We start from the raw sequence: 19,695 nt of genomic DNA on the forward strand, positions 1-19,695 counted from the left end.
CCACCTATATTTTAGCCACCTGTCAAAGTTAAAAACTTCAATAAACGGCGTTAAATTTTTTCTCTTTCTGTTGATATTATTAGTTTTTCCCCTCTCACCTGCATTAAAACATCCCTTGTCTTCGCATCTCTCAAACTTCAAGTTGGACAATAGAGAATGGTTAGATTTTTCTTCTGCTAAGAATGGCTCGAGAGATCTTGATCCATATCTTCACAAAAAAATGTTATTATTTCAAAATTTTATTAATATTATATCCTATATCTGTATCATCATCATCCTCAAAAGCCATTAAAAAAAAAAAAAGCTAGTTCTTTTCTCTCTCTCCCATGACCTCCCTGGAAACCCAAATCTCCAAAATCAAAACCGATAAGAAATAAATGCAATCTAAACCCAGCGAAACCAAAACTGATTTCCATGGTTTTCATTCTTTGTTCTTTGTTTTCTGATTTTTTTGGTTTTAGTAGCCTGGGGGTTTTGGTCTTGGCCGCTAGAGAGGAGCTTGCACCGATGGCTTGGAGTTTAGAGTGAAGTCCTGGTTGTGGGACCACGTCGGCGGTGGTAGGTTTCTATGGTGGCAATTTTCATTCCTTCCCTTCTTCTTCTTACCCCTAGCCTTTCGTATTCTTTGTTTGACTTTACTGAAGCCAAATTGGTTCTTTTTCAGTTCTAGATTGAGAAAGTTGGAGAGATAAAAGGCTGATATTTATTGACAACTAGGAAAGATAAAATAAAGAACAAAAAAGAGACAGAAAGATAGGTCTTTAACGCCGTTTGTTCGAGTTTTTAACTTTGACAGGTGGCTAAAATATAGGTAGGGAACCTAAGGAACTGTATATAAAATACTGTATCTAAGTTTTGCCCATATATATATATATATAATTGTAGATTATGTCTTATATTAGAGATGTTCTGTATAATGTCATTAAATTGGAGATTTTATTGGAATTATTTTTTGGTAGTTACAATGAATAGAGGAAGGGTATCCGTATAAGAAAACCAAAATTATCACTAAATTACAAGATTTATAAGGAAATGGAAAGCTCTTGATCACTGTAGGCAAAGTTCTTATTTCATTTTCATTCATTTGAGTAATCCTTTTTTTGGTGTGTAAAATAAAAGCCAAAATGCATAAACACATAATTCTTTTCAATATTTTCATGGTAACTCCTTAAGATTTTCATATTCACATGATTCCTTTCAATTTTTTCATGATAACTGCTTAAGATTTTCATATTCATAAAATGGACTATTGGCATTAACTTCTACATGGATAAGAATCACGCAACCATCAAATTACACCCAACAACTGATTGGCATAGAATAAAAAATAGATAGCAATGACATAGAAGAAATTAGCAATTTTTTCTCAAATTTGATAAAAACAAATTTCTTCTATTTTATTGTTATATTTGTTTCACTTGTTGCTACAAATTAGTTTAGTGTTTGTTATATAATGGTCACATGATTTTTTTTCCATTATTAAGAGTAAACAGAAGTTTATCGTTGAGAGTAATTAGAATTTTGTCCAAATAATCGTTTCATCATGAATGGAAAAACCTTAATTAAAGAGTTATAAAGAAACTTTAAAACCCAAAATATCACTTTGCAACTTACTTTTGTTTATGCATCTTGGCCTACAACAAAACAATATGTCAAATATCTGGCAGAATCCACAGTAGGAGCTTTGTAACAACATAGCTACGTTCCCTGATACGCACATGCTACGTTCTGATATACTACAAACAACTTTTTATTTCATAGACAAACTGGTACAAAAATATTAAAGCTTTTCAAAAAAATAAAAGATTAATAAAAGGGGTTTTTTTTTTTTTTAATTTGATTTATATTTTTTGAAAAGTTGGTTGGTCAGTTTGGTCTGGGCAAGTGGGCAGAGCGGTAAATATCATGAATTTTGCAGCCACTGCGACTGTGAGTGCAGGTAAAAAGTAAAAAGTGAAAAATAGAGCAACATGTATTGGGGCACCACGATCGATGCTGCTGCTTGTCTTGGCATCAAAATAGAGACGTTAGAGATTCGTACACTGTTCTTTCACACGTTGGGGCCTAGTCAGACTCTCTGTTTATTTAAACAGAAACCACGAGCAGAAACGAAGCACCTATCACCTAAAAATAGAGAAAAGCTCCAAATCATTTCTGAAAAAGAGAAATTTCTTGCCTTGGTATGGGATTTAAGTAACCGATAATGACCTGGAATCTTTCAATTTTTTCCCCGTTATTTAAAGATAATTGTATATTTCTTGAACCATTAATTTGGGGTAATTTAAAAACCAACAATTTTTTTAACCTTCCTAATATGCTGTTTGGAAAAGGTAAAATTATTATTTTTTTTTAGGAAAAAAAACAATTTTTTTTAACCTTCATTTTGAGTTTTGACCTCTATTTTTTTAAAATGTTGTTTAAAAAAGAAATTGGTCTATCAATAATAAGCCAAAGAAATTTAATAAAATCAAGTTGTGATGCCATAAATTGATTTTTATTTTTATTTTAGTTTGTATGTCTAGATAACATCCATTAGACACACTAATATGTACCGACCAATTGAGTGATAAGGTTCTTAGTATAAATTGCACTCTTAATTGCCCCATTTTGGCCAAAAAGGAATTGTAAACTCCTCACTTTCTTTTGCAATTATCTTCCTTGAGATTGCATTATATGTGTGGATATCCAGATATTAAAAGTTAACCTAAAAAGCTACAGTATTATGAGCTTAAGATTCATATGATTTTTTTGAATATTTTTATTAAACTGAGGAAATAAATTTAATGTGCAAACTTTAAATCAAGCTGAATATTAAAGTTTAGGATTAATAAATTATAAATAATAATTTGTTATCTTATAAACTTCTACTATGAAGTCTCAAGTCTATGTAAATATATTTTATTCATATAGACATATAAAAATATAATATTATATATACTTAAATTGACTTTTATACCTAACAAGCTTATTCAAGAACATATTATTATATGTAGGTTTCAGTTAACTCAACTGGTAAAATCTCTGATGGTTGTATAAGAGATTTGGGGTTCAATTCCTGCCTATACCAAAAACTGATTGGTATTTTAGTCTGATGATAATAACTATCATCAGAAACGAACGCCATAAATTGAAACTCTCAAAAAAAAAAAAAAAAACACATTATTATGTTGATGTTCGTTTTGTATAATTGTCGAGCTTAATTTAGACTCGAGTTGAGCTTATTTGTAAATAATCCTTTTTCTCAAACTAAATTTAAACCATTTATATATAAACAATTTAGTTCATTTTTAACGATTAACGTTTTTATAAAACTGAGTTACTTGATCAACTTAATTTAACCCTCCTTAATTAAAGGAAAAAAGGATTTGAAGTCACACATGTAATGACACTCATGTAATGACAGCGGGGACAACAGATAGCAGTTACCCTAGCAGAGTAGCATGTCCTGGATATTAAATGTTGTCAATACTCAATAGCTGTACCTAACAACAATAAAAACAAATTAAATCGCTTATGCGTACAGTACGGTCAAGAGCATTTATTCTTTTTGTTTACACTAGAAGTGTTTCATAATTTCATTACCATGTTTGACGCAGCAGAGATTTTAATTTTTTTTCCTTTTTTTTTTAATTTATAAGTATTATAAACAGGTTTAAAATTATTAAAAAAATTACTGTAGTTGGTCAAATTAAATCATTCAGGTTATAATTATGATTAATCCGATGAATAAAAATATTGAAATAAAGAAAGAGGGAAGAAGAGAGAGAGGAGAAACAATATATCAGCAAAACAAACAAAAAAAAAAAAAAAAGGAAAAAAAACAATAAATTATCCTGCTTTTATTTTGGGAGTTCATAGCTTTCAGTAGTCTGTCATAACTCATATTCTAGCTTCAAGTAATGATAAAAATAATTGACTATAATGGAGAGAGCATGTACCATGTTCATTTATGCATTAAATTGAGATGGATGGAGGTGATGATCACTTCATTTTAATGATCCCATTATCCCAAATTTATAGCAACCAAACACACAATAAAAGAAAAGAAAAAGAAGAAAATGTAATTTAAAAAAAAAATAGAGTTTCAATTTATAACGTCCGCTTCTGATAATTCTGCTTTTTATTATCAGACTAAAATACTAATTGATTTTTAGTGTAGACGAAGATTGAACAATCTCTTATTCAATTATTAGAGACCTTACTAATTAAGTTAACTGGAACCCATAATAGGTAAACTCTTAACCCAAATGAAATTCAATCAATTTAGGAACAGTAACATAAAAATTTTGCAAACCTTTTCCAATTACTATTAGAGTAACATTATGATTACATAATAAATTAATGTAGAAGTAATTTTGTACTAATCACAATCTATTGCCATAAAAAATTGAGAAAAAATTAACTCCCCATAACCACGACTTTCTTGTGTTGGTCATATATTGGACTAGATTCAGGTGGCAGCCTCAGTAAGCTCGGATGAACAAAATTGGGTTGGAGCTAGCTAAGTATGCCAAATTGCCAAGTGTATAACTAATTGTATGATTTGGATGGAGAATACAGTCAATACACCTCCATGTGTAGAGCATGTAGTTACTCAAGATTTTTAAGCTTTTACTAAAACCCTATTAATATAATTTATTCTCCCTCATAAAATTTATGTAATAAGCAATTAAAGTTTGGGATAATTACATAATAACACAAATTTATGTAAAATGTACTTAGTGTTTTATCTAATTGTTTAAAGATCTTTTTGTTCTTAAGTTAAAATTTTACTTTGAAAAATATAAATATAAATAAAAAATTCAACTTATTCATACAAAAAAAATCAAAACAAAATATAATGAATCTATTATTTTGGTTGATTTTTTAAAATCAATTAATATACACATAAATTGATTTGATATCAGGTACTATATGTGTGTGTATATAGGTTAGAGTGCATGTGTATAATGTCTACATAAATTGTGTTCCTAGAGTCCGTCACTAATGTCTTAGTTTGTTGTGATTAATATATAATAAAAATAATGTGAGCAGTGAGCTAACATGAAAGTGATATCACTCTAATAACATTTTATCACCTCAAAAAAAGATGATGAATTGTTCAAAAAGTTATACTCTTAACACGTTCAATAAAATTAATAGGAGAGGCATGATGATTATGGAAAATCCTAATTTTGCCACTTATATCATAACTCATTATAATTAATATATAATAAAAGTAATGTGAGTGATGAACTAACATAAAAGTAATATTTTTTTAATAACATTTTATCACCAGGACAAAAGACAATGAATTGTTCAAAAAGTTATATTCTTAACATGCTCAATTAAAATTAAACAAAGAGTCGTGATGATTATGCAAAATAGGTGAACACATGACAAGTATTTATTGGTGAAGTACAAAGTGAAGTAGAAAAAATGGAACAGAAGATTTAAACTTCAAAATAAGCACTACTTTTTTTTTTTTTGAGAATAAATAATCACTACTTTAATCTACATACATGATATCATCATCCACCCACCACCTTTGTTTTCTTTTTTCTTTTTTTTTCTTGGGGTACAATGGATAAAATTTCATTACTTTAATGAAAATGCCTATCCTTAGTCTCTCTTTTTCTTTCTCTCCTTTTAAGGTAAAAAATTAAATATTTGTAAAGATAGAAGCATGTCCCTCACAAATAACATTTTTCTTTTATCATGCTTCCTTTTAAGGGTAACAAAATTACCAGCCAAGTATATTACAGAAGTTGCCAATGTTAAAAATTAATGGGAAACAGTGAGGCAACGGTAACATTCAGTTTGGCAGTTCCTTAAGGGGTAGTTTTGGGAATTACGAAAAAAAAAAGCTCAACGGAACTTTAGTATAAATCAAAAAGCAGAGCGAGAGAGAGAGACAGAGTTTTTACTCTACACACGCTCACAGAGAAACTCAATTTAGTGGGCGGCAAAGTGCAATTTCTAGTCTCTCTTTCTACTGTGAAATCTTTCTCTCTCTCGCTCTAAACTTTCTTTTTCTTGAATCTCTTTCTTTTGCTTCCATCAATCCCATTGGTTTTTCTCTTTCTGCTTTTTTACTTTCTTTGACTTTCTCTCCCTCCGTCTCTCTCTCTCTCTCTCTCTCATTGATTCATTAAGCAAAATTTTATTTTCTTTCATTCATTTTGTGAATACCCCATTTGGATTTGGAGGCAAAAGGAGAGAGAGCTTTTGAAGTGGGTGTTAGCCATGGCAGCTCCAGCTCCAAAACCAGAAGAGATAAGCCACCCAGCAATGGACCAACTTCAAGGCTTGGAATACTGTATTGACTCAAACCCATCTTGGGGTATGGCCAAAGTTCACTCCTTTACTCAACCCCATTTCTTCAATCATTGATTTATGAATCTTTTTCAAAGTTCTAGACCATTTTTTTTTTTTTTTGTTCCTTGTTTGTGACCCATTCTCATTTCTGCATGTGAAAACAGGGGAGGCTATAGCTTTGGGTTTCCAGCACTACATTTTGGCCTTAGGAACTGCGGTTATGATCCCATCATTCCTTGTTCCTCTCATGGGTGGCACTGATGTGAGCTAATCTCATCTATCTATATTGGATTGCATGTCATTTAACTAAATCTACCATGAAGTTCCTAAAATCTTCAATATTCATTGTTAAATAAGTATGTTATTTAGATTTTACCACCTAGTAAGTATTTTAAGAAAAATATTTAATAACATCAGTTTGGCACCTATTTGAGTTATTGAAGACTTGAAAGAAAAAAAAAAAAAAAATCAAAACTACCCATTTACAAATGATTAATCATTTTCATTGACCTTGATATCTCAAGAACTAAGTATGTTCTATGATTTTTTTTATTCACTTGTTTTGAAGGAAATTATGATTTTTAATGTTTCTTAATTTTATGATAAACTAAAATATGCTCAAAGGTTGTTTTTTAATGTTTGTCCAATTGATTGTTCAGGGTGACAAAGTGAGGGTGGTACAGACTCTACTCTTTGTTGAAGGGATTAACACACTAATACAAACACTGTTTGGGACTCGATTGCCAACCGTGATTGGAGGGTCTTATGCATTCATGGTCCCCATTATTTCTATTATTCACGACTCGTCCTTGACGAGTATTGATGATTCTCATCTGGTTAGTCCAATTTTTGTAATGTTTTTCAGCCCCTGCTTCTGTACCATTTCTGCTAAAGCAGCTGTACTCACTATCTTGAAAAGACAAGTTCTTTCGGTGAATAATTGTGTGTGTCCCACCCACTTAAACCAATTGACTTTATCACATCAAACAATATCAAGATAAGGGTATATTGGTTAATGACCTTAAACTAATCAAATGTGAGTCATGTCAATGTGTAAAGATCCAAGGTTGATAAAGCATGGACCAGTCAAATTTTTTTTCCCACATGACATGAATTTGTTATTGTGCACATTAACCTTATGCGTGTGTGTACTAGTGTGGATGACTGAGTTGGCGGGCCTAACTGTGTGTGCATGCATTAATCCTAATTAATACTACCTTTAAATTTGTCAAATAATATAATTCCATGGCAACAAGCTTCCAATTTACTTAGCTGCATTACCTGTGTGGTCCTGTTTTAAAATAGATTTTGTCATAACAAATGCTAACTGATAACTAATTTGCTCATTAAAAACTATGGGAGTGACTTTTGTTTTGTTTTTTTTTTTTTTTTTTTGTGAGGAAAACTATGGGACTGACTTGATTATTAAAAACTATGGGAGTGACTTTTTTTTTTTTTTTTTTTTTTTTTTTGAGGAAAACTATGGGACTGACTTGATTGTTGTTCCATAGAGCAAAAACTAATGCTCTTGTATTTTATTTTTTTTTTCTAGAGATTTCTCAATACCATGAGAGCAGTCCAAGGTGCTCTGATAGTAGCATCAAGCATACAAATTATTTTGGGATTTAGTCAGCTTTGGGCCATCTGTTCCAGGTACAACTTTGATCTCAAATGAATTTTTGCTCTACTAGTCAAAAGCAACTAATTTCAGTATCATTTATTTCAAATATCAATTTTTAACATTAATTTTACATTTCAGGTTCTTCAGCCCTCTAGGAATGGTTCCAGTGATTGCACTAGTGGGTTTTGGTCTGTTTGATAGAGGCTTCCCTGTGGTATAGTTTAAAGAATATCACCGTGATTTTTCTTTTCAATCCTTAATATTGAACATACTGAAAATATTTATCACCCATTATGTTACTTGTACTGCTTCTCATTGATTCATTGAACTCGTATTAGGTTGGACGTTGCGTGGAAATTGGCATTCCCATGTTTATCCTATTTATAGTCTTCTCCCAGGTACTGCTTCTATTGGCTCTTTTTTAATCAGATTCATGTATAAAATTGTGCTAACACATTTGATAACATCTTGTTCGAAAAAATTAGAGAAGCCAGATTAAAGTAACTTACCATGTCGAGTTATTCATGGTGATTTTTAGAAGCAACTTCTACATAGAATTATAGTTTGTTAGAGATTATTCTGTGAAATGAATTTAGAACCTAAAATGGAGTCAGTGGCCTCTTGGATTCACGTCTATTGACGATGACATAAAGTTAGAAAGCTATGTTAAATCAGCAATTTTGGGAAGTAATCAATAAATTTTTTCTATATTTTCCAAGTAAAAAAAATTCACATTTTTATATCAGCTCCAGAAACTTAATTTTTTCCAATTGAGTTTAATTCTTTGTGGTGTTAAGAGTCCAACAAACTTATGTTTAGAAAGATCTTTGGCAAGTTATCTTAATTATACCATAGTTGAACAACGACACATTCTCTACAACTAGTTATTCAAATGGATGATATAAAAAGGGAAGTCAGGTAATTAGAAAATGGTATCCTAGGAAATTTCTCTTAATTCTTCTTGTATATTTTCAAAATGTGGTTTATCATGCGAAGTCTGCTTTCTTAGTTGCATAAAGTAGATACTTGCTATATAGAAAGGCAATCTAATTATCATTATTCTTTTTCTTTTCTTTTCTTTTTTTTGGTGTGCAGTACTTAAAAAATTTTCAGGCAAAGAAACTGCCAATACTGGAGCGGTTTGCTCTCCTCATATCAATCACTGTTATATGGGCATATGCACACCTCTTGACAGCCAGTGGTGCATACAGACATCGACCAGATTTAACACAAATTAACTGCCGAACTGACAAGGCGAATCTCATTTCTTCTGCTCCATGGTTGGTAGCTAAAGTAGTTCTTATCAGTTAAATATTAAAATCTAATAATCTAAAACAGTTACTGAATGATGACTAAAAATATGTGCAAATTCCTGCTGAAAATTTAGGATAGTTTCTGAATGACCCTCTGGACTCAAATCAAGCAAATTCCTTGTGCATTGCCATGCAATGAGGAGGAGGATGCAGTCATCTTATAGGGAAGTTACTGTTCTTAAGAACAAGAAAACTCCACCAAAAGAAAAGATGCAGTCCTCTTTGTTGGAAACTGCTGGTGCAGAAAATGGGTGGCATCCAAATGCTCTTGTGATTTTTGATTGAAAACCACTAAAAATTGGCACCAAGCTAGAAAAGTTTGGCTGCCATCCTTCGTCATCTCACATGTGCACTGAAATGTAATATTATTAGGAGAATCTTTTGATTTCTGATTAGTCAAACACATTTTTTTTTCAAACTTAGTAGAGATTGTGAAAAAATCAGATGAAATTTTTAGCAACTGCCTTTTACCATGAAATTGATTTTTGTCAGGATCAAGATCCCATACCCTCTTCAGTGGGGTGCTCCTACCTTTGATGCCGGTCATGCTTTTGGAATGATGGCTGCCACTCTTGTTTCATTGATTGAGGTAATACTTTGAAATAAACTAGAGAGTTGATGAAGGAGATCATTGTGGATCAGAGAAAGTAAAAACTATGGTTTTCTTGACAGTCAACGGGAGCTTACAAGGCTGCATCACGTCTAGCAAGCGCAACCCCACCTCCAGCTCATGTTCTTAGCCGTGGTATTGGCTGGCAGGGAATTGGGATTCTGCTGAGTGGGCTCTTTGGAACTTTGTCTGGTTCAACAGTCTCTGTGTAAGCATTACTGCTTTTTGCTCTTAACTTTCTCATTTGTTTGCTGCAAGTAGTTTAATTAATAATGGAAAACAACAGAGAAAATGTAGGGCTTCTTGGAAGCACTCGCGTTGGAAGTCGCAGGGTTATCCAAATCTCAGCTGGTTTTATGATATTTTTCTCTATGTTAGGTAAGTGACTTATTTTCACATATATTTACCTATATAAGCTCACTTCTTAATGTCATTTTTAACTTGATTTCTTGATTCCGGCAGGAAAATTCGGTGCTTTGTTTGCATCAATACCCTTCACTATATTTGCTGCTGTATATTGCGTTTTGTTTGGTCTTGTTGGTGAGTATCATTGACTTCACATTTTAATACCATTTTATGGCGTTTCTTGTCTCTTCTCCCTGCATATGATTGTTGATACATTTTTGTTTCCAGCTTCGGTGGGGCTGTCATTTTTGCAATTCACAAATATGAACTCGATGAGGAACCTGTTTATCACCGGTGTTGCCTTCTTCTTGGGTTTGTCTGTTCCAGAGTATTTTAGAGAATACACAGCCAGGGCTCTTCATGGTCCTGCTCATACCAGGGCTGGATGGGTAAGTTTATCTTTTCATCAGTACTCAGGCTTGTATCCTACGTGGAAAGAGAAAAATAACACAGCCTCTGTTGGCAACTTCATTGGACCCCCCGATAATTTGTTTGGAGTTGTAAGCAAAACTACCATGAGTAATAACTGTCTATCTGAAAAATGACAAGACTCTGTCTTGAAGATGCTGACAACTTATGTGGACCCATGGTAGATAGCCTAAGATTTTTAAAATACCTTTTTACACATGATTGCGGAAATGAACTTTTTGCAATGATTTGATTCAGAATCTTTGTATATTTAGGCTATACTCCTAATATCTTCTTCTATATATGCTTATAATGATTTTTTTTTATTGTATTAAGTTGATAAATATGAGTTTACCAAAAAAAAAAAAAAAAAGTTGATAAATGTGACAGTATATCACCATTTGCTTCTTCTCCACAATCATAGTTTGTATATTTTTGCATTAACTTTGGAGACCTTATTTGCTTAGTATGATTGTGAACATACCTTTTTGGTTAAACTACTAACTTATAAGGTAAAGTTCAATTAGGTCCTTCAATTATTAAATTGTGTCAATTTAGTCCTTCAACTATAAACTTCATTTGGAGGATCAAATTGAACCATACCCCTAATAGTACACACACACACACATTGCAATGTCTACGGACTATTAAATTCTTCCTATAAGAACAACTTCCTATAAGAGCAAACTTCCCTTCCCTTCGTGGTGGAAGAACTCTACATTAATTCCTAAAGCTGTATTCTGAGGGTGCTCTATAATCATTCACATTAACTCGTGTTTATTTGATGTGCAGTTCAATGATTTCCTTAATACTATCTTCTTCTCTTCCCCAACTGTTGCATTGATTGTTGCAATTTTCTTGGACAACACACTTGACTACAAAGAAAGTGCCAGAGATAGAGGAATGCCATGGTGGGTTAAATTTCGGACGTTTAAGGGGGACAGTCGTAATGAGGAGTTCTACACCCTCCCTTTCAATCTCAACCGTTTCTTCCCTCCATCTTGAAGTAATGCCAATAAAAAAAAAAATGAAAGATGTTAGAGGAAAAGCATCATTTCCATATAAGGATCATATGATGATGATCACAATTACAGTGAAGAAGAGCAGGGAAACAAGGATCCATATGTTTTGAATTGCAGAGGAATGAATGAAATCTTTGCTTTTCTCTTCCCTCTTTTTCATTGATTATATATATATTTGAGTTGGATTCTTTTGGTATAATACAATAAAGCTATTATATTTGCCCCTGAATTCAGTTTGATTCACCTCATTTTTTGGTTTAGTTTTGACTTTTGAGAGATTTCAAGAATCGAGTCTGTATATTGTAAGGTGGAAGTGATCGTTTCAGCTCAATGTTCATGGAGGTGGTATAGATACAACAACATTTAATTAAATGTCTTGTACATGTTATCTTGGGAAACCTTCTAAGCCACAACCTGGTCAAAGATTTAACAAAGAAAAAGGGGGGGAAAAAAAGAATTTGGCTATATAAATTACAATTTTCAAAGGTTATTGAACAAATGGAATGGAGATTTTTACAATCTGTGAAGTCACTTGAAATACTCGACTATGTTGGACACAGATGAGAAAAATAACAAATGATTTAAAGAGCCTTAAACCAGTTATCAGCATGAGATGTGCTAACGAGCTTCTTTGCACATGCATTCTGGGCACCTAGGCTGACGATAAATGCTTCGACCAAAGCCCCTTGCACGCACCCTTTGACCTTCCTCAATCATCTTTTTCACTCTATCTTCAAAACCGTTCCACCCAATGGTGCTATTCTCTGACAAAATTGCTGCCAGCCTCTTCTTGTTAGGCCGCAAGGTAGGGGCGTGGCCACCACCATAATAAGTCCGAAACCCAGATACAAGGGATGAAAGTTGGCTTCCAGAGTCAGTAATGGCAAAGACATCAGCAGTTGCACATGCAATAAAGTCCAATGCAGCCAGCTGCATCCATACCAACTCTCTATTTTAGTAATGTAATCAAATTTAGTTGACAATTAAAGAATTACATGGTATTGAATCAAGGTCAACTGTTCCTATCAGGTGAAGAAACCACAACTGTGAACCAAAGCTGCAATTTGACAGTTTGACCTGGAGATTTGGCTCTAAATGAACGTTTGACGATTTATGTATTTATAAGTACTAAAATATTAAGGAACATTCATTAAAACTGTTACCAGTCCAATAAACAGGCTTCAATCTTATGCATAAGATTTGGTTGATTAATGCCATATGACATAAGGGAGGAATTTTGATTATTAATAACTCATATGAGATCACTTGTCAAATCAGGTCATGGTGTTAATTAAATACAAAATAGCATTGCACAACAATATGAATATGGTTTGAACGGCAAAATCTCCTTGGATTTAAGATATAGTTCAACATGTATTACTATTATGATTTGATTTACACCTTTGCTTTAAGCTAGTATTTAAATTTTAAATACTATTATCAGACCAGAGGATATGATAGACAGAGTGCATACAATTCTTAGGTATGCAATACATTTTTCAATTGCCGTTCAAGTCAAACAGTGAGAACTAGGCACTTGGCTCCTGTTCACTTCTCTAGGTTACACATTAACATGGAAGGCATATTTTATAAATTCAAATTCTTCCTAGACTCTCAAGAGATAATTTCCCATACTTTTTGTATGTAACTTGTGTCCATTTTTTTTTCAGAGAATTCTAGCAATTTAACTAACATCAGAACTAACCTGTCTTGAGTTGAATCAGCAAATGCTGCTCTATTGACTGTTTGGATTTTAGCACTCTGATATTTGGCTAACACTCTTTTAGTTATGTATAAATGAGACAAAGGAATACAAAATAGTATAAAATGTTTAAGACATCCCTCCTTAATCATGCAGTTTTCTGTTTGTTAGTTTTTAAAAACTGCTAAAAAAGAAGCAAGTGGAGCCTACATGAATTTTGTAACTGGTTTAAAACACCCACATCATGAATTCATAATCAAATGAATGTTGATAAGAAAAGAACTGTCAGATACCAGTGAGATTTAAATTAAAGTTTGATACGTCTAGAAGTTAATGTGATATGTTACACTTAAAAAATGAAATTGATAACACTCATTTACCTGAGAAGAGAAATTTCTAAACGGTGCAAGTTCATCAGATGTGAGGAGACTTTCCTTTGTGACCAAGTTGGGATAGAGGCTGGTGAAGGGATACATCCTGGATTCTCCTCCATAGATATGGGATCCAGCCAAATAAATGTAAGTTCCACGCTTAAAACCAAGTCCAGCTAGAACTAGTGCTGCTTCTTCTGGTGTCAATGGACATCTTCCCAACTTTCTCAACTTTGTAGGAGAAATAGGGCTGCAAACACCAATATTTTTAAGGGAGATAGATCAGTCAACTAAAACTTGCTCATCAAAAAACATTAGAGAAAACCATAACTTGATAAGCCTCAAGAAACTACCTTGAGTTCTTTAAGCGCTCAATAAGTAAAGGAAAATGGGTTTCTCTGTAGGCTTGAAGATCCTTTTTCTCATTTTCTCCACCCCCAAATTCACATAGGGAGTAGGCCACCATATCCACTTCAAATCTCAAGTGTAAAGCAAGGTATTTGGATGGGCCTCTAGAAGTATCCTGCTTGTTTGAGGAGTTTTTGGGCACGAAGTTTCCAAGCAATTGCTTGTCCAACATTCTCCGTGCAGCATCATATTTTCTTATCCTTCTAACCAACAATGATCCAGCTTGTTGAATTTTTGGAACAAACTTCAAAGCATGGAAGTTGCATTTGCATCTTAGTTTCTGCAATACATTGAAGTATATTTAACCGGATTATAAAGGCATTGGGATCATGCACAAGAGTTATATGCCACTATATATATAATACAAATATGCAGAATTTTTCACACTTCTGAAAAGTATAGGACAAATTACTTTAAATCAACTACCAAACAAGTTCTCAAGAAGATATTATGATATTCAATAGGAACACAGGTAGGACATGCATTTTCTAGCTAGTAGCTTTCATTGCACAAATAACTATTTCTGTGAAATATTCAAATCATTAGGGGAATTGTTTATAACCTGAAGATCAGAAGGCAATGGATCAAAGCCCAGTCGATTTCCAAATCCAAGGAAGTGAACAACTCCATTTTTTAAGAGAGGAGGAAGTACGCTTCTAATGTAATCAACAGGCTTTGCCTCCTTCACAATATCTGCATCAGTAATCTGAAAAGGCAAGGTTAAAGCTCTAAGATATTGTTCTCAAAATGAGTGGAATTTATTCATCTAAAGTATCACACACAAATTACCAGGCTACCAAGTGCTTCAAAGTCAAGTGAACTCAGATGAAGAGGGAGATCCTTAACAATGTTGACTTCATCCTTCAGGGTACTCATAAAATACTCCTCTTGATAAATATCACCAAACTGGCTGCACTTTATGTCAAATTAAATGTGTGCATCAATAAATGAGGCATGTACATCACAATTGACAACAAAAAAAAAAAAGCACGAACTGTATCTAGGCATTGATTGAATCATAGAGGTCATGAAAAACCTATCAAGTAATCAACCAGAGATTCTTGGAATGGATGTACAATTTATGAGCAACATTTTATTGTTCTTTGAATTGATATCATTCAAATGCTCAGAAGCTTAGTTTAAGCTAAATGATATCCATCTACATATAATTTTATTTTTTGTAGATGGGGAAAAGAAATAAATTTTATATGAATACTTCTCAAGCCATCTGTGATAGTTATCAACCACATCGCATGCTTAAGATACTTATTTTTGGTGCACCTTAAGATGCAATGTTAACAGTTTATCGTATGAGATACAATGGAGAAAAAACCAAAGATCCCAGGCATACTGGGCTTTCAAAGAGAAGAAAACTTTGGTTTTAACAAAAAATATTTTGCTGAAAGGATAGTGATATCTACAATTCATGCCTGCTATGTGTTAGTTCAAGAACAAGAATTGCAAAACAAAGCAATGTTAGTTTTGGCATCCTACTCTTCTGTAGTTATAATAGCCAAAGTAATACTATGTAGTATGTATAGAGGTAAACAAGTAATAGAGAACTGTTATTCATATCTGAAACTATCTTTTTAGGATTTAACTGAAGTAGAATGACATAATAAAATACCAAGACTGAACTGAGGATTTGTTCTATGAAAACTGAACACAAATCTGAAATTAGATAGCAGAACATTCACACATATCCAGAAATTCATGAAGCAAACCATATAACTAGAAAAAACTAGTTGTTTGTTTGGGTGCTACTGACATTGACCTACAGAACTATGTCAATGCCATCTTGATAATGTGAAAAGTAACCAACTTAAAATTACTTTAAAAAAAATTCAAAAATAATATCAGATATGATCTCAAACCTGGGATCCTTCCAAACGTTGCTATAAAGAAATCTTGGAAGAACTAGAGTGGCATTAAGAAGAGATGCCACGGCAACGGCATTACAAATCTGTAAGCATTAACAATAACTTAGTCAGTTCCACTAGCGGAGGAGATAACTGAATAAAGATCAGAAAAAAGAGACTACAAAAAAGTTCCTCTAAAACACACACCTGCAAAGCAACTAGAACTTATTGATGAAAAAATGGAATCAAAATTGAAACACGTGAGACATTATTTAAATATGCTTCAATCACTTTTAGGTAGAAGTTATATACAATTCAAATTTTGTTTGGAAAATTAAGTATGCAATTAAATCTATATCAATGAGACAATAAGAACGGTCCAGTAAAGCCAAATCTCAAACACCTAGCCTCATGTTTATATAACACGATTTTTACATAAGCATCCTTAAGTTTCTGAAAACCCAAATTCTTCTGGATGTTCATTTCCATGGATACTCCTATATCAGATAATTAGATGAAAGAACTCAAAGCAAACCTATATCAGTTGCAAAAGAAATCATGATGCTTGATAGTGAGCCTATTAAATATACAAAACCTAAGACAAAGAGCTGTCTAATGTCACAAGCTTGGAGCTGTCCAAAGTATTTCTTTTCTCAGTAGATGGAATTTCAAGATTGTCCTAAGTAATCTCGTTTTTCCTACTCCAAAATTTCATTAGGTTTCAGATTTTTTTTTTGTAGAAGGAAAACTATGACTCAAGGCAGCCAGGGTACTTACAGCGACTCGCTGTTGATTGAGACCACCATTCGCACTGATTAATATGTAGCCATTATTTTTATCAAATTTCCCTGTCCAAAAGCATGACAAAGTTTAGAGTGATTTGCACGGTAAAGGATGCAAGTTCAACTGTAGTAACTGACTATCATTTGAAATGCATATTTCTCATGCATCGACCAAGGTTAAAGAAGAATCAAATACCCATATTCATTGGAACTTTTCTGTCCGAGCATGGTTTCCATGCAGAGGCCTGCTGATATGGTTCCTCCAAGAACCTTGATGACTCTTGCTTAAATTCTTTCTAAAGCATAGTTAATGTCTCAGATATTTGCACACCTAATTTCATGAGCTAATCTGAAAATGTGTACCAAAAATTAAAGTTATGTAGCTAACCTCAGCAAGAGCACTGGATGCTAAGTTTAGAAGCCGGTCATACATCACTGGTGATTTTTCTTCATTGATGTAGGCATCTCTATCTTCCTCCTTTGGAAAATACGTGCCATTGAAATTAGATATATTAGTCAGCATAATTTAATAATATTTCCCTTATTCTAGAATTACTAATTCATTACAGTTTGCTCATGTATTAGAGGAAAATCCTTGCCACATGACTAAAGAAACTCCACACACTAACTGATGCACATAAAGCAGACTCGGAATGCAAATTGCCCATGACCAGTAGCAGCTGAAATCCCGAGCCTGAAGAGTAAAAACACATACGCAAACACAATGTCCCAAGTCTTGCAGATAGAAAAAATGGACACGCATTTTTTTATCCCATACGCCAATGCAGACAGATAGCTTAACTACAACATTTCAGTAAGAAAATATGTTCTAAAAAATGCTAAAATGCATCTATCTTGAGGATTCACCCATAGGTGGAAAAGATAGAAACAAAAGAATCAGACACTCAGTCATCCACAGCAGCAACAGACTATCAATGAACCGGAGGATAAAATAACAAGAAGAAAATACGAAAGAAGCTACCATTTTAAGAATTGAACAAATAATAGTGACTCAATTCTTGTTATTTAACTTCTTTTCAAACACTCAGTCACCTACACTTTCATTGCTACATTCTTGCCAATTTAACTTCTTTTCCTTGATTTCCAAGTTACTAATTGACCAGCTCTTACCTAGGCAGCTAAATCAAGAATGGAACATAAAATATTGACTCAAGAAGCATTTCAAAAAGTGTTATACCTTGAGTCCAGTTGATTTTCTTTGGGCTAAATGATGCTGAAAATTTCGCAAATCAAAAATGGACATCATGAGAGAATCAATCAATAGAATAAAACCCATCAACCCCAACATGAAAGCAATCAATTTCACATGCTTTCTAAGCCACAAATTTTTCTTCCCCACATAAACTCCCTTAGAAGCATTATATTTTGCAGGATCATTCTTCCACCCATGAAGCAATACAGTTTTGGAATTCCAATGGTTATCACCGCATGAAATTCTCCTTCCAATAGAAGGATCACTACCAGGTAAAGTATCTGGGCATCTAAACTGATACTCTTTCATCCCTAAAAAAGAAAAAGCCTTGGGGACACTTGCTTCCCCTTAGACCATTATCTCTCAGCAAAGCTTCAAGTATTCAGAATTGTAACACAACATCACAACTACCATCTCATATTCCAACAAAATTTTGGCCAGTAATTAAGCCTAAACAGATAAACACCATTAATACAACGATTTAAACATACTTATCAAGCCCGTGTCATTTTCTATTTCTCATTCTGAAACCGACCCACCAACCCATCAAACCATACAATCAGGAAAGTTCAGTGTTGGGTGGCAAATATTGACATGAAAGGGAAAACAAAGTTTATTGTTTGATAAATTAAGAACGTCGGAGAATTAATTCAAAGTGAAGCTAAGAAGTTGGTGTCAAAGATGTACATAAACAAATGAGTGAAAAGCAAGCGAGAAGCCAAAAAAAAAAAATACAATAAGGAACGAACCTTATGAAGCAAGAATCACATATGGAACAGCTACTTGTCACCAACCAGAAGAAAAAAAAAACGTTGTTTCTGTGCTTTCTGGGTTTCCATTGTTGAATCAAAACGTATTCAAAAGAAAGGTTTGAGCAAAAAATATGAGAGTTCTATGATTTGGTATTGGCGGGCCATTTGAACCAACCGTATATTTATTTGCTTGACAAAAGATTATATATATATATATATTTTAGAAAAAAAAACTCGAATTTTATTATTTTTTTTTTAAGTCAGATTGACTGGCTAAAAGAACGTTACAAAGATGTGAAAAAATATCTTTCATCTACAGTAATAATCTTCTAACATGTATGACATATATTTTATATGAATTTATTATTAACAAAATTTCCTTTTCTTCTTTAAAAATATTTATTGACACAACTTTTATAATATACTCTTCTCTGGTAACAATTTAACATTATATTAGTGTTTTTCTAACCCATATGTGCTGCTTTGGATTAGGGTGAATTTTATGATAAAGATGTGTGTGGGCCAGTTATCCAAAAAGATATTATTAAGATTGTAAAAAATGGGCCTATGGTCCAATGGCCCAGCCCGAGGACGTTAGTCCATTTGAGGATGGCCAAACAGGAACACGATGAAAATAGTACAAGAAAAAGAAATAGAAATTGTATGTGATAGTCCAAAATACGTCCGAGTATAAATCCACGTCAGACATAAGGGTCCAAAATAGATTCAATTATCTTATCATTCTAGATACCCCACAGGGTTGTATTATAATTGAGAAACGAATGAGGGATAAGAGAGGAGCAAAGGGAGATAACAAATATCTTCTAAAGCTGTTACCTCCACATTAAATGCTTCCTAGCTAACTCTCTGGCCGCATTAATGTGGAGGTGATACCTGAACAGTAATTAAGCAGCCTTATGGCTACTAGTTGA

General features: G+C 33.1%; 2 protein-coding genes across 4 annotated transcripts; one reads left to right on the forward strand and one right to left on the reverse strand.

The window, feature by feature from the left end:
* The first annotated feature begins 5,890 nt into the window (after positions 1–5,890).
* Positions 5,891–11,905, forward strand: LOC112010006 (nucleobase-ascorbate transporter 2). Of its 2 annotated transcripts, XM_024042365.2 has the most exons (13): positions 5,891–6,322; positions 6,462–6,559; positions 6,957–7,133; positions 7,850–7,950; positions 8,057–8,132; positions 8,257–8,316; positions 9,014–9,198; positions 9,724–9,820; positions 9,904–10,049; positions 10,128–10,219; positions 10,304–10,381; positions 10,475–10,635; positions 11,447–11,905. In XM_024042365.2, exons 1-13 carry the CDS (start codon positions 6,226–6,228, stop codon positions 11,657–11,659), a joined length of 1,581 nt encoding a protein of 526 aa, XP_023898133.1. In that variant the 5' UTR covers positions 5,891–6,225; the 3' UTR covers positions 11,660–11,905. The 2 variants fall into 2 exon arrangements, with proteins under 2 accessions (XP_023898133.1, XP_065634639.1); XM_065778567.1 differs by lacking the exon at positions 6,957–7,133.
* A 215-nt stretch (positions 11,906–12,120) lies between these two features.
* Positions 12,121–18,943, reverse strand: LOC112010005 (O-fucosyltransferase 8). 2 transcript variants are annotated; one of them, XM_024042364.2, is made up of 10 exons: positions 18,761–18,943; positions 17,187–17,276; positions 16,995–17,094; positions 16,794–16,864; positions 16,032–16,120; positions 14,947–15,067; positions 14,720–14,863; positions 14,103–14,437; positions 13,759–13,999; positions 12,121–12,606 (listed from the first exon to the last, which is right to left on the reverse strand). In XM_024042364.2, the coding sequence occupies exons 2-10, from the start codon at positions 17,229–17,231 to the stop codon at positions 12,295–12,297; spliced, it is 1,458 nt and encodes a 485-aa protein (XP_023898132.1). In that variant the 5' UTR covers positions 17,232–17,276; positions 18,761–18,943; the 3' UTR covers positions 12,121–12,294. The 2 variants fall into 2 exon arrangements, with proteins under 2 accessions (XP_023898132.1, XP_023898131.1); XM_024042363.2 differs by lacking the exon at positions 18,761–18,943 and adding an exon at positions 17,997–18,655.
* Between the last annotated feature and the right edge of the window lie 752 nt (positions 18,944–19,695).

This window comes from Quercus suber, unplaced genomic scaffold (genome assembly GCF_002906115.3).
Source record: "Quercus suber isolate HL8 unplaced genomic scaffold, Cork oak 2.0 scaffold_186, whole genome shotgun sequence".
Lineage (NCBI taxonomy): Eukaryota > Viridiplantae > Streptophyta > Magnoliopsida > Fagales > Fagaceae > Quercus > Quercus suber.